This window comes from Culex quinquefasciatus, chromosome 3, assembly GCF_015732765.1.
Source record: "Culex quinquefasciatus strain JHB chromosome 3, VPISU_Cqui_1.0_pri_paternal, whole genome shotgun sequence".
Lineage (NCBI taxonomy): Eukaryota > Metazoa > Arthropoda > Insecta > Diptera > Culicidae > Culex > Culex quinquefasciatus.
The window spans coordinates 134682781-134696965 of NC_051863.1; the positions used below are offsets into that span (position 1 = coordinate 134682781).

Consider the following 14185-nt stretch of genomic DNA (forward strand, 5'->3'; position numbering starts at 1 on the left):
GAACGAACACTTACTTTTCAAATTAGAATTAGTAATAGGTATTCTGAACAATCAGAACTGACAGCGATAGCTTCACTTTTTTAGAAAATTAAAATACGAATTCAACAAGAACGAGATGACTCGGAATTGTGCCGAGCTTGGTAGAAAGTGTTTTCAAAACACAACGAAAAGTAGTTTTAGTAGTAAGTAAGCGTTAATTAAACAAGATTTCTAAATATTTTCAGGACACGAATTGAGTAATGTTTGAAATTTATTTAAATTCATGTTTCAAAAGCGGTTTCACGTATTTTTTTTCCCCAGGCCATTGCAAATTTTATTTCCATTTATTGTCGATCCCTGTTAAAATTTTCCCATATTTATGTATTTTTAATCATTTTTTAGCAGATGTATTTTTTATTTTTTTTACAAATTTTGAATTTTGAACTCTTAGTTTTTATTATTCATATGCCATTTTATTTCTAATCAGTATTATTCCTAAACCTAAACAGAGCTTGCAAAAACGTTGCAAGATTCAGTTAGTAGTAGGTACTATAGTGCGACGCAACATCGTCGACGATTTGGCGAATATGGGAGAAGAACCTTATGTATGTTGCTGCTGCTGGGCGAGCAACATTCTCGAGAGGAAAAATCAATACCAAACCAGACGTAGTGGCGTTCGGTTCCGCGGTTTCGTCGAGCAAATGGATTAATTTTCCCGGATTTTTCGAGATTTTCCCGCTTTGGACCGGTTAATACTGTCGAATAAGTGGTAGTGTACAAATTAGTGTTAAAATTTGGGCAAATTTAAGCTTTGATTCGCAATTTTCTAAGCTGTTTGCAATCAAATTCACAACACCCCAATTGGGACGTTCAGTGCAATAATAGATCGATAATGTGCTTCTTTGTGAGTTGAAAATCGTACAAATAAAAACATCTGACGATTCTAGTGCAGTTTAAAAAAGGATTAAAATCTTGCACCAAAGTGAAAAATCAATTCCAGGGATCAACTATTCTGAAAACGCATCACATCAGATTGAAAGGAAAAAGGAAAATTCACTACACTAGTGTTAGTGCTCAATCTAACTACACAACCACTGCTGGCGGGGACTCCCGTTTTGCCACCCCATGAATGAATGCGCTGCTAATCGCGGCGATATGAATTGCATGTGTACGAACTTGGTGCGGACGACATATGGATAGTTACTCGGATTCGGGAGGGAAAACAAAACGCAAAACTCTCTTGTGTGTGTTATATATTTACATACTATAGTTATACAGGAGCCTTACTGCGAAAAAAGTAGGGAAACAAATCTGCATTTTTTTTCTGCTATCAAGGAGCGTTTCCCTTTGGGAGCTACCATGAATTTATATATTTTCACTCTTTCTTTAAATTACTAATCCTCAAAACAGTTTTGCAAATTTTAAAATCAAGACTAACAATGAAAAAGGGCTTGCATTGTTGAACCTTAAGAAATGTTGATTTATTTTTTTTTCAATATTTCTTTCGAAGATATCAGAAAATTTGATGAATAATTAATTTTTTGACATTAAAAGTTGGGCCATTAGTTTCTGAGATATCGATATTTGAAAATTGAGTACTGTTTGGGTAAGGCTACAAACTCTTGGTGGGCAACAATTAGTACCCTTGGCTGATATGACACCTTAGCTTAACAACACCTATTGATGAATTGTTCAATTAATTTTTGTAATTTGAGACTCGAAATGATACAGTTATGAGCTGAATCAAATCTTTATGTTCCTTCAATATTTCGTGAAACTCTGATTTTGAAATGTCAATTTGTCTTTCACAAATAATGATATCGCTCTTAGTGTATTCCCGTGAACATTTGTCGATTCAAATTTCAACAAGCTTTTGATCAGCTAGATAATAATTTTAACCCACTGAAATTCAGAAGATTTTGGGAAACGTGAATTTTATTTTTACTGTTTGTTTGATTAACTGTATTTTAGGATATTGAATGTTTGTTAAACGAACTTATATGAAATTTTCTAAGGGCTTGGCACTCTGTCACTTTTGGCACTCTGTCACTTAATAAAAAAAATGTGTTTTCTCTTAAAATCGAACTTGAAGTGAATATTACGATGCACATTTCCAATAAAATATTAATGTATGTGGGTGATTCTCCGGCAAAAATCGGAATATCGCGATTGCTCGTGATAGTTACAAGACAAACCCCTTATGTTTATATACAAAAAAATGTAATTGATTGATTTCAAAATCAACGTAGAGGAAATTCTGAGAAAGCTACAGAAATTATATAGTCGTTGTTCGGTAACTGGGCTGCTTCCTAACTTGGCGCTCGATAACTGGGCCGTTGCCCAGTTAAAAGTAGACAAACGTCAAATAACCAAAATAAACCGAAATGACCGAGGGGTTACTGAATGCAAAAATCATGTTCAATAAATAAAAAAAAACTTTTTTTAAACTTTTATTTGATATCAAATCACATTTAAAGAAAAATTAAAAGTAAGCATAGTTAATAAATTTGAGCAATTTTTATGTATTTTTATTTCATCAGGAAAATATAATGCATCGATGGTCCCCTCGTAAATTTCGTTCAGACCAGTTACCGAACAAGTACTGTATTTAGACTTCAATGGTCAGTTGATGTTGAAACCGAATAAAAAAAAACCAAATAATATCTATTTAAAGTTTTTGTGGAGAATTGCTCATCTTCAATATCTCCTCTAACGTCGAAACCTTAAGTTATGTTTTACCACCCTGAATTGTAACCTAAAAATCTAAAATCTAAAAAAAAAAACTAAAATTTCCCATTTCAATCATGATTTAAAAAAATAGGCAAAAAGTATCACAAAATACTTTAAACATGGTTACAGCTATGCTATAGGATGGAATAATTGCAAAATATCAATGAATTTATGAAAATATTGTTTTCCTTTACATTTTTCGCCTGCGGTTCCAAAATTCAAAAAATGTAAAGAGATTAAAAAGCCTTTGTTTGACTTAAAATACATAAAAAAGATTTATGCAATGTATTCTGAATAGTTTAAAATCGATTTTACAAGTTTTTTTTCCAGTGAAAATTTCAATTTAAGTCAATTTTTTTTTGCCAAACCGATTTTTCAGGGAAATGTTGAAGGAAGGAGGGGAAGGGGGTAATGTTAGTGATAAACACAGCCAAAGTTGACCCCATAAAAATGGCATTCTTATAAACATTGGCAAAGGCACACAAATCAAGTCAAACTTCCAACCCTACAATATTATTGAATTTTAAGAGTTCTTCTTTCCAATGATCCACCATTGTTTGAAAGTTTGATTTCTAGCATTTTTTTGTTGTAGAGAATTAACTTTTATCCTTATACTCAAATACACAAATTTAAAAAAGAAATTAATAAAAATAAAAAAATAGCATAGCCATATGAAATTGAACTAAATTTCTTCACATCGTACATTATTTCTTATCAGCAGCTACTGTGAAACGCCCCCAAAGCAGCAGTGACTCAGAGCATAGTATTCATGATCGGTTTCTGAACTGATTAAAAAGTTTAAAGTGCAAACAAGCAAAAAATAACTACTAACAACATTCATAACACCACCTGAGAAGACCAAGTGCGGAGGACACACCGCATAATGAAGGAAGAAAGTTTGATCGATTTTCGCACACAATAGTGGTGCCGAAGAAAGAAAAAAATCTGTGCTAAAAGAACAGCCACCCACCCACTTTGGGGGTGGTGTTAATTTGTGCTGAACTCGGAGAAAGGAAGCAAGAAAAAGTCCAGTTTGGCCCCAAAATAGCAATGAAGAGCCACATTTTTGTCGCGATATTGATTTGCTGCTGCGGCGTAGTGTCGTATGTGGGAGGTGAGTTGGCCTGAGGGAATGGTGTTTTTGGAACCGCATGTTTTGAAAACTGTTTTTCCCATCAGGAACTCCATTGAAACAGCGGTTATGCTACCAGTATGGAACGACATCGGCAACGAACACCAACCAGCAGATTAACCAGGACAATGCGGACGATTATTACGATGACCCAGTGGAGCCAACGGACGAGGCGCTGATTGATAAAAATACGGTATGAAACATCCTAATTAAACTTGCATGCTACGAACTGTAAAATTTACCGGGTTTAGAGGTTTCACAGTAAACTTTTATTTTGTATGTAATTTTTATTTGATTTCAAAAAGTACGTATAATAGATATAACATTATTTGCGAAAGTATGTATTATTATGCTTGGAATTTAATCAACAAAAATTCAACTATAATAAATAGTTTGTCATCGAAAGTCCGATTTATCTGAATTACTTAATTATAATACAACCAATTATTTTCTTTATGATGTTTATTTATTCATCCTAAATTAATTCCCGCATTGCGCATATTGCTAAAGAAATTAACGTTACCTTGGCCAGCTTGGGTCATTTTTTTTACCAACGCCTGGGCAATTGATACCTCTACATAAACGAAGTTGACTTTATAGCTGTCGGCCATCATTGCTAGTACCAACCACTACTTTCTTCCTTTTTATCTACAAGGACTTCGCCACCCTGGGCTCCTAAGTGTATGAAAGTATGGCACGGAGCGACGGCGCCGAATACCCATATTTACATATAGAATTTTGAGCGCCCGCCGTGGGATTCGAACCGGCGACCTCTGGATTGTGAGTCCAGTCTGATTGATCCACACGAGCGGGACATTTGTACAAATACAGTATACTGTATTTTACTGCAATGGTGGCCGACAGCTATAAAGTCAACTTCGTTTTTCATTTGTACAAATGGTTTACAAGTTTACATACATGTAAAAAAAGTATTTACACCCCTTGGGCACTATGAATATTTTGTGATGAAACTTGTATACAATTTAAAGTTTGACAGAAACCTAGTACTACGTTTTGTTCAGAAACTAATGCCGAACATTTTGCTATAAAAAGCTCTTGAAAAGATGATTTCCATAAAAAGTTATATAACAAATACTATTACAGAAATCAAAAAAGGTGCAAAAAAACTTTGTACACCTTTTCAAAAATTAACATAAATAATGTTATTTTTTGACAAATCACCATGAATCCAGTCTCCCAACTCCAAATAGGCATCCTTGACTGATTAAAAAAATAATTTGGATTGAATATAAAGTTTACTAACTACTTAGTATAAAAGTTTAAACGTTGTTATGGTTTCGTTTGAGCAACCTGCCAAAAATGTATGGACTTACGTAATTTTTGTTCTCGTGATCATACTTACTTTTTGCCCAGGTATTTAAAAACGTGGATTTTATAGAAAACCTAGATGTATGTTTAGTTTACATACATGTAAAAAAAGTATTTACACCCCTTGGGCACTATGCATATTTTGTGATGAAACTTGTATACAATTTAAAGTTTGACAGAAACCTAGTACTACGTTTTGTTCAGAAACTAATGCCGAACATTTTGCTATAAAAAGCTCTTGAAAAGATGATTTCCATAAAAAGTTATATAACAAATACTATTACAGAAATCAAAAAAGGTGCAAAAAAACTTTGTACACCTTTTCAAAAATTAACATAAATAATGTTATTTTTTGACAAATCACCATGAATCCAGTCTCCCAACTCCAAATAGGCATCCTTGACTGATTAAAAAAATAATTTGGATTGAATATAAAGTTTACTAACTACTTAGTATAAAAGTTTAAACGTTGTTATGGTTTCGTTTGAGCAACCTGCCAAAAATGTATGGACTTACGTAATTTTTGTTCTCGTGATCATACTTACTTTTTGCCCAGGTATTTAAAAACGTGGATTTTATAGAAAACCTAGATGTATGGGTATCAAAAGATCGGAAATTTTATGCCCTTTCCGATGCCACATAGGTTGACTTGTGAATTGTGGACCGGTTCGGATGCCGGCGGATTTTCCGACGACGTAATTCCGGTTTGGTACGAAATTCCAACGAAAAATCTATTCTATCGATACAAACACCCCCAAAACGGTGTTATACCCACTCCAAAATGTTTATTTAGCAATTCTATGGTAATATATTGACATTTAGTTGAATTAAAAGTTTTAAAAATTAAGTTTAGATAAGTTTTATGTAGAATTTCCAGAATTATATAAACTTTTATACTAGGTATTTATTTTTTTTAAATTAGTCAAGGATGCCTATTTGGAGTTCGTAGACTGGATTTATGGTGATTTGTCAACAAATAACTTTATTTGTGTTAATTTTTTTTAAAGATTTACAAACTTTTTTGGCACCTTTTTTTATTTCTGTAATAGTATTTGTTACATAACTTTTTAAAGAAATCATCTTTTCATTAGCATTTTGTAGCAAAATATTCGGCATGAGTTTCTAAACAAAACGTAGTACAAGGTTTCTGTCAAACTTTAAATTGTTTACATGTGTTATCACAATATGTGCATAGTGCCCAAGGGGTGTAAATACTTTTTTTACATACTTTACACTGTAGACGCAAATCCAACTCGAATATTACACCCACACGGGAGCGGACAAATCCTCTGACATGTTGTATGTGAACCAGCGACCACCGGATTGTTAGTCCAGTGTGCGATCCGATTGATCAACATAGACTGAAAAAGGAAAAATTGTAATACCTACAGCTATTGTTTAGCTTTAGCCTGATTTTAGTACACTTGAATACTTTGACGATCTACATAGAGCGTCCAATTTCCTGTCCAGGGAAAAAAAATCCCGGAAATTCCCGAAAAAAAATATTTCCCGTTTCCCGGGAAATTTGTAAATTTCCCGGGAATTCCCAAAATTCAAGCGGAAGTATACATTTTCTTGAATTTTTGGAACTATTTTTTGAAAATGCTCTGAAAAACTAATAAATGAACAAACTCAACATGATTTTGTTCAATAAAATGTATTGTTTGGTTTATATATAATTAGTCAGATTATCAGAAATTATGATATCAGAATTATTTTTTATAATATTAATTTTTGAAGCAACTGGGAATAGATCTTGCTTAATGCGTGTTAAATTATTACAATTAGGTATGCTTTTAACAAATTGATGTCATTTGATCAAAACAATATTAACTCCTTACCTCCAAATAAAAAATGAGATGTTTTTACGTTTTTGTTTACCATGATCAAATGAGATGAAAATCGAATTTGTGCAAAAATTATTAATTCAATTGGTTGAATACCTAGTACTAAAGAAATTACAATTTTAAGTAAAAGAATTATGGAGCACTGGTGCAACTACAGGTGTTAGAGGGTTAAATGTGAAAAAAATAGAAGACTTTTTGTGAAATGATGTTAATTTATCGTGTAATTTAAATTATGTTGCATAGTAATACAAAAAAAATCATTGAACAATTACTTTCTATTGTTTGTTCTAAAAAAATGCAAAAATATATTCTAAGCTTGCTTCAAATATTTGAAAACATTGGGTTGTTTGGAGTAAAACCAACACTAAAAAGCTTTACCATTTGTTCAAGAGCTGAAACCAGTATTCATTATGAAAAACATAATTTCTGGCAAGTTGAAAATTTCTCATCAAAAAATACCAAAATACATTTTCTTGTAGTTGAATGATTTTTTACATGCAGTCAAACTATTATTTCTTCACACTTATTTAAACCATTAATGTTGATGTCCTATACAAATTTGTTGCATAATATTTATTAAAACCAAGATCATAACAATTTTCAATAAATTTAAAATGTCCCGGGAAATTGGCTGAAAATTTCCCGTTTCCCGGGAAATTTGTAACCCCGGGAAATTGGACGCTCTAGATCTACACAGAAAAAAAATCAATTCCCGTAATCGTGAATTAAGTTCACGAATGTGAGATCCACGAAGGAATTTATTCATGAGTATGGTGCATTTGCACCATAAACGTGAATATATTCCTTCGTGGTTCTCATAATCGTGAACTGACTTCACGGTTTTGAGAATTGATTTTTTTCTGTGTACATTATTCGATCGGTATTTTTTTGTCATTCGAAATATAAGTTTTTTTTAGTGTGTTATATTTCGTTTTCGGTAGAGCTGTAAACACGGCTGGAAATGTAAGCAAATAACTAAGTGTAGTCAAGTCAAAAACAGTGTTGGTAAATTGTATTAAAAAATTCATCGTTCTCTACGTATGCCTTAGCAAATATTTTGCAATGTTAAAAAATATTTAATTTCGTTGTAAAGTCTGGACTCGATTATCCGAAAGCAGTGGCAAAATTTTACTTCGGAATCGGATCACAAAAAAACATTTTTTCTCCGTTGTCTTATGTTTGATTGTCGAGCTTTGATATGACCCCTAAACTTTTCTACAGTGATTTAGAATTTTTAAATCCAAGATGGCGCCCAAAATGGCGGTGATAAAATATTGAAGAAATGTATTTTTTAATTTAATAGGAAATCAACCATTCAAATTTGACTAAAATGGGGTCCCAGAACTCAAATTTAATGTTAAAAGTTAGAAAAAAACGAAAAAAAAAATAGGAAAGGCTGTAAAATCACTCGAAAAATGAACTTCTTAATACGAGCTCCTAGACACACCTTCACGTATAAATATCGACTCAAAATCAAAAATTGAACAAATGCCTGTTTGTGTGTTTGTATGTGGATGTGTGCACCGAAATATTCTCACTCGATTATCTTAGCACTGGCTGAACCGATTTGGTCCCTTTTGGTCTCATTCGATTCGTCTTAGGGTCCCATAATCCTATCGATAATTATAAAGTTTAGCAAAGTACTTCAAAAGTTATGCTTAAAAAATCATTCTAAAGAAAGTCCGGAAAATCGTAAAAAGGGTGGTTTTTGTAAGGAAACTCGTCATGAATTTTTATCATCATTTTTAGAAAAGTATTTAACGAGCCCAAAACATCGACAATCTGATAACCCTATCAATTTTTTTTAGCATTTAAGTGTTATCTATACGCACAGTTTAATTTTAAGGTGCTGTCACGATTTTTATCGTTAATTTTTTTTGTGAAAATAGCCTAAAATGTGACAAAAAGACTCACGAAAAATGCAGGATGGTATGTCTCTCCTAAAATAATACAAAAATCATTTACTAAAACTGTTTTTTTGAAAAGTGGTCTAAACGCCGAAATTTTCAAAAACCTTTAGTGGGAATCGATTTCTCAGACAATTTTACATAAAAGTCTCTATATTGACAATTGTCCTATGTCTAATCCTTGTGAAGATACAGCGGTTTTAAAAATAAAAATGTTGAAAAAATAGGGTTTTTAGTGGTTTTTGGCAATTTCTATATGACAGACTTGATTTTTCAGTCTCGAAAATAGTTTTACCGGAAAGCTCGTACAATTTCTTATAAGTTTTGTCTTTGACAGCATTTTAATTGGATGGGCTTACAGATATAAGCTTAGTTACATTGCTCATAACTCATAACAAAAATTCAGTGTGGTAGACACCTGCATAGTAAATATGCTTACGTAAATATTAAAACGAGTCGACTATTTGGTCCCGATACTTCTAAAACAGAAATTTAAGTTTTCATCAGTGGCTTCATTTTTGGAATTCTAGACTGTTTACTTTACTTCTCTTGTTTTATATTTTTCTTGTTTCATTTTTAGTATTTTAATTTGCATTTATTTTGTTTAATTTATAATAGTATTTGGCTGCCTCTACCACTTCCTATCATTACCTTTTGCCAATGCGTTTTAAAGATAAACAATTGGTTGAAAAATTGTTTTTTTTTTTGCGAATTTTAGATCGAAGCCCGCCTAGAGGCGGAGTTGGATTGTGGAGGATTAAATAATGATTGCAGTATAATTTAATGGGGAAGATGGATGCGTGGACATACCGTTCCAAACGATCGGGCCTAATTTGTTTATTTCATTTAATAATTACGGATAAATTCACTCCTGGAGGAATTATACACACAGAATTTTCTATCTGATATGTACAAATACATATATTTTAAACCAGGGGTGTTTTTGAATGTCGGGCCTATGACCTATATGAGAAAAAATGATTTTTTTTTCAATCTATAAAACAAAAAAAAACGAAATATAAGAAAACAAAAAAAAAACAAACAGTTTTGTGCAAAAAAGCCTCCAATCAATTGGTTAAATTTTATTAAAATCAGAAAAAACCAGCATAAATACTATTTATCTGCTTTTCATTGCAACCTTCGTGATTTCACAAATATAATGAAAGTTTAAAAGTTGTATTGAAATAGATTTTTTTTTTCTATTTATTTTTTAAATATATTTTAGAAGGGTCGACACATACTTTATAAAAGTGTACAATATATTTTTTAAATTATGTGCGATCTTAAATATAAATAGTTGCTTTAAAGATTTTTCAAAAATTAAATTTTAATAAAAATTCAATAAATATTTGATGATTTTTTTTACATAATTTACTCTTTTTAATTACATTTAAACATGTTACGATAGATAGTTACGATAAGATAGATTTTTAACACAATATTTTTCATATAATCGGGATCAAAATATGGGTTTTCCATACTTTAATCCCGATTATACAATTAGTTGTATATAAACAAAATCTAAAAAGGTTCACAAAATAGGCATAAACTTAACCTTAATTTCTAGGAATTATAAAATCACTTAAAGATGTTTCAAAGGGCCAATTTACAAGATCATTCAAAATGGGTCCGAGGGCCACAAAAAATGATCCATACTTTGATTACCCCTGTTTTAAACAATGTATTTTTAATTTCAGTTCACCGAAGTGGCATGCTCTCGGTATGCAACCTTCTGCTATACACTATGGACATTCGATGTAACGAAGAACACCACCAGGGTAGTCGTCCAAGGTGAGCGATAGTTTTAAGTCAAATGTAAAAAAATCAAGTTAAATAACGACCTTACTTCAATTCACCAGGATGCTGGGAACTGTCGGACAAGAAGGAGACCTGCAACAGCAACGAGTGCGTTAGCCACCAGGAGACCAAAAGTGGCCACTACTTCTGCTGCTGCGCGGGCGATCTGTGCAACGGGAACTTTAGCTACTCCGCCAATCCCCTGCTGGTGGACGGTGGCCCACCCGGTTTGAGCGGCGGCCTTGGGAGTGAGTTCGCTCCGTACGCTCCGTACACGTCAATCTGGACTTCGCCGACGGTTTACATCTGCTTCGCGATGGTGGCGATCATTCTGATGCTGATCATTGGCTTTTTGACGTGCCGCACGTCCACCAAGGCGGTTTCTGAGCTGGCCCCGCTGGCACCTTCCGGACCGGGGTACAGTTCCAACCTGTACAACGTGGACAACCTGAAGCTGGTCTCGATGATTGGGCAGGGAAAGTAAGGGAGATCGATTGGCAATGTCTGTTGGATGTTAGATTAACATCTTATTCAAATATTTTAGATATGGAACCGTTTGGAAGGGCGTCGTCAACGAGCAGCACGTGGCGGTGAAGATCTTCACCGCTCAACATCGGCAGTACTTTCTGAATGAAAAGGACGTCTACACGGTACCTCTGATGGAATCTCCAGCGCTGTTGACGTATTTCGGTAGGTACTTTAAGTTCGTTCGTTTTCAGCTAATTCATATCGAATATCTTTTCAGGATGTGACGAGCGTCGCACGATGGACGATCGGATCGAGTACATGCTGGTGCTGTCGTTGGCCCCCTTTGGATGTCTGCAGGACTGGCTAGCGGACAACCGGATGCCGTTTGCGATCTTCTGTAAGATGGGCAAATCGATCGCGAACGGACTGGCCCACCTGCATACGGAGATTCGCAAGGGAGACATTGTGAAGCCTTGCATTTGTCACCGGGATCTGAACTCGAGGAATATTTTGGTGAAGGCTGACTTGAGTTGTTGCATTTGTGACTTGGGTTTTGCGCTAAAGACGTTTGGACCACGTTACGAATGCCGTGGGGAAATTGCGTTGGCCGAAACCAAGAGTATCAATGAGGTGGGAACGCTTCGTTACATGGCACCGGAAGTTCTGGAAGGGGCGGTGAACCTGAGGGATTGTGAATCTGCGCTGAAACAGATCGACGTTTATTCGCTGGGGTTGGTTTTGTGGGAGTTGGCAACGAGGTGTGAGGATTTCTACCCGGATGAATCTCTGGTCCCGGACTATAAGGCCCCTTACGAGGAAGATATCGGGACTCATCCCAGCTTTGAGCAGATGCAAGTGTTGGTTTCGCGTAACAAGACCCGACCACGATTCCCACCAACGTACGAGAACAGCGTGGCGGCCAAAGTGGTCAAGGACACCTGCGAGGACTGCTGGGATAACGATGCCGAAGCTCGTTTGACGGCACTCTGCGTTCAAGAACGTATCCAGGAGATAACTCTAATGAATCCCAAAGCACAACTTAACAAAGGACAAACTCCTCCCCTGAGTACGAACAACTTGATCATCACTTCACCAACTGCACAAAGCAAGATCAGCCCAACGGCTGTCTCGTTTATGACGCCCCCAAACCAGCAAGTAATCCCACAAATCAATCACTACTGTGATACCACAACAGGATCCGCCAAGATGGTCAATATGGCGGTCAAAACCCGACACCAAAACGGCTTACAAAAGCACAGTATTAACGACGCCTACATTCCCGACGAGGAGGACAAGTTTGCGTCGCTGACCAACAGCAGCGATCAGCAGCCGGAAGTTGCCTTCCGCAATCCACGTGGCCTACCCAAACTGGACAACAACGAAAGCCAGCTTAAAATCAAAGGACTCAACAGCGTCAAAGCAATGCTGCAGAAAACATTCCACAAAACCCCAATCCCGTACGTCCAGCAGGACTGTGACGATAAATCAAACCTAGTCGAGCACAACAACTCAACGCTAGCCTACAAGGTCAACATGATCAACGCCGCCGACAACGACATCGAGAAGCGCTCCACCCTCGAACGGCCCAACAATCTGGATCTCTCCTCCTCGGGAAGCACCGCCGGAGGCACTCGATACGAGCACAACCTGATCCGATCGGCCAACGAAAGCAGCTCCAAGTTCAAAGCCCTGGCCGACGACTTCACCAGCCAACCCTTCACCATGATCCAGTCGACCTCGCCCAACCCGAAACTTCGCATCGTCGTTTCCAAGTCGGCCAACGCCGTCAAGAATCTCAACGGTCGCGATCAATCCGCGGAAGACGGCACCAGCTCCGGCAAGTTCATGAAGCGCCAGCGCTCGCTAGAGGTGTTCCACGAGGTGTTTGGCCCCAAGGGAAGCATCGAGCGGCTGCGCAACCCCAGCCAGCGCGTCAAAACGCCCGGCGATGTGCCGCCGTCGGTGCGGAAGGTGCGCGCCTCCAAGACCCTCTCGCTGTACGACGACCGGATGATGGACACCAGCAAAATGGCCAACTCCGTATAGCATGAGGAGGTACTTTTGCTGGAACTTTAAACGGGCGCGCGCGCGAAAAGTACAGCGAGAGTGGGGCAAACAGAGCGGACAAAAACGGAGCAGGTTAATCTCAAACAACTCAGATAGAAGGAGTAGTGTATGATAACAACAAAAAAAGTAATTTAAAACAAAAAACCTTTAGCTAGTCGTAAGCAACATTTGTGTACCCAGATCTGATATGTAGATTTACATTTTTGGAAATAATATTTCAAACAGTTCTTAAGCGTACTTAAATAAATAAACACACTTACTATGTAAAACGGTATTACAAAATACAACAAAGTTAGTTACACACCGTACTCTAAAACCCAAAAAGAAAAGACTTTTTTTGTAGGTGACAAGTGTAAGAAGCACACTAATCTGTAAGATCTGTGAAAAGTGAACTTGATAACTCAATAGGGAAATAAAAATACCTAATTATTATGAACAAATTAGACGGGACATATTTATTTTTTGAAGAAATCCATGCATATATTTGTTGGTTTTACGGCTATCGCATTGAAGCCATTATACATTTTGTATCGTATACAAAAGATAAAATCAACTTATTGACCCATATTGAAAATTATGAAATTTTGAGTGTTTTACAACAAAAACTTTTCAATACCACATTTTGCATTGTATGATCGTTTGTTATTCAAATTATGAAATTGTAGTATTTTCATAAAATCCGGTATTTGTGAAAACTTGAACATTGTAATCCAAGAATTCTAAAACAGTGAAAAGGCATAGAAAATTTCGCATCAAATTTTGTCGTAATTATCCCATACACTCAAACCCCGATGGTTCGACACCAACTGTTGTCAAACGAACGGGGTCACGTTTTAGTTTGACACACCTTTTAAACGGAGTTCACACACACTACCAAACGTTTGTTTTAATAGTGTGCGTGAGCGCCGTGTAAAAAGTGACAGTTCGTC

General features: G+C 35.8%; 1 protein-coding gene across 3 annotated transcripts; it reads left to right on the forward strand.

The window, feature by feature from the left end:
• Window positions 1-622: 622 nt before the first annotated feature.
• Window positions 623-13696, forward strand: LOC6036215 (bone morphogenetic protein receptor type-2). 3 transcript variants are annotated; one of them, XM_038263054.1, is made up of 7 exons: window positions 623-748; window positions 3428-3823; window positions 3889-4034; window positions 10622-10715; window positions 10784-11201; window positions 11266-11411; window positions 11467-13696. In XM_038263054.1, the coding sequence occupies exons 2-7, from the start codon at window positions 3760-3762 to the stop codon at window positions 13233-13235; spliced, it is 2637 nt and encodes an 878-aa protein (XP_038118982.1). In that variant the 5' UTR covers window positions 623-748; window positions 3428-3759; the 3' UTR covers window positions 13236-13696. The 3 variants fall into 3 exon arrangements, with proteins under 3 accessions (XP_038118982.1, XP_001846290.2, XP_038118983.1); XM_001846238.2 differs by having other exon boundaries at window positions 3431-3823; XM_038263055.1 differs by lacking the exon at window positions 623-748 and adding an exon at window positions 782-883 and having other exon boundaries at window positions 3431-3823.
• The last annotated feature ends 489 nt before the right edge of the window (window positions 13697-14185 follow it).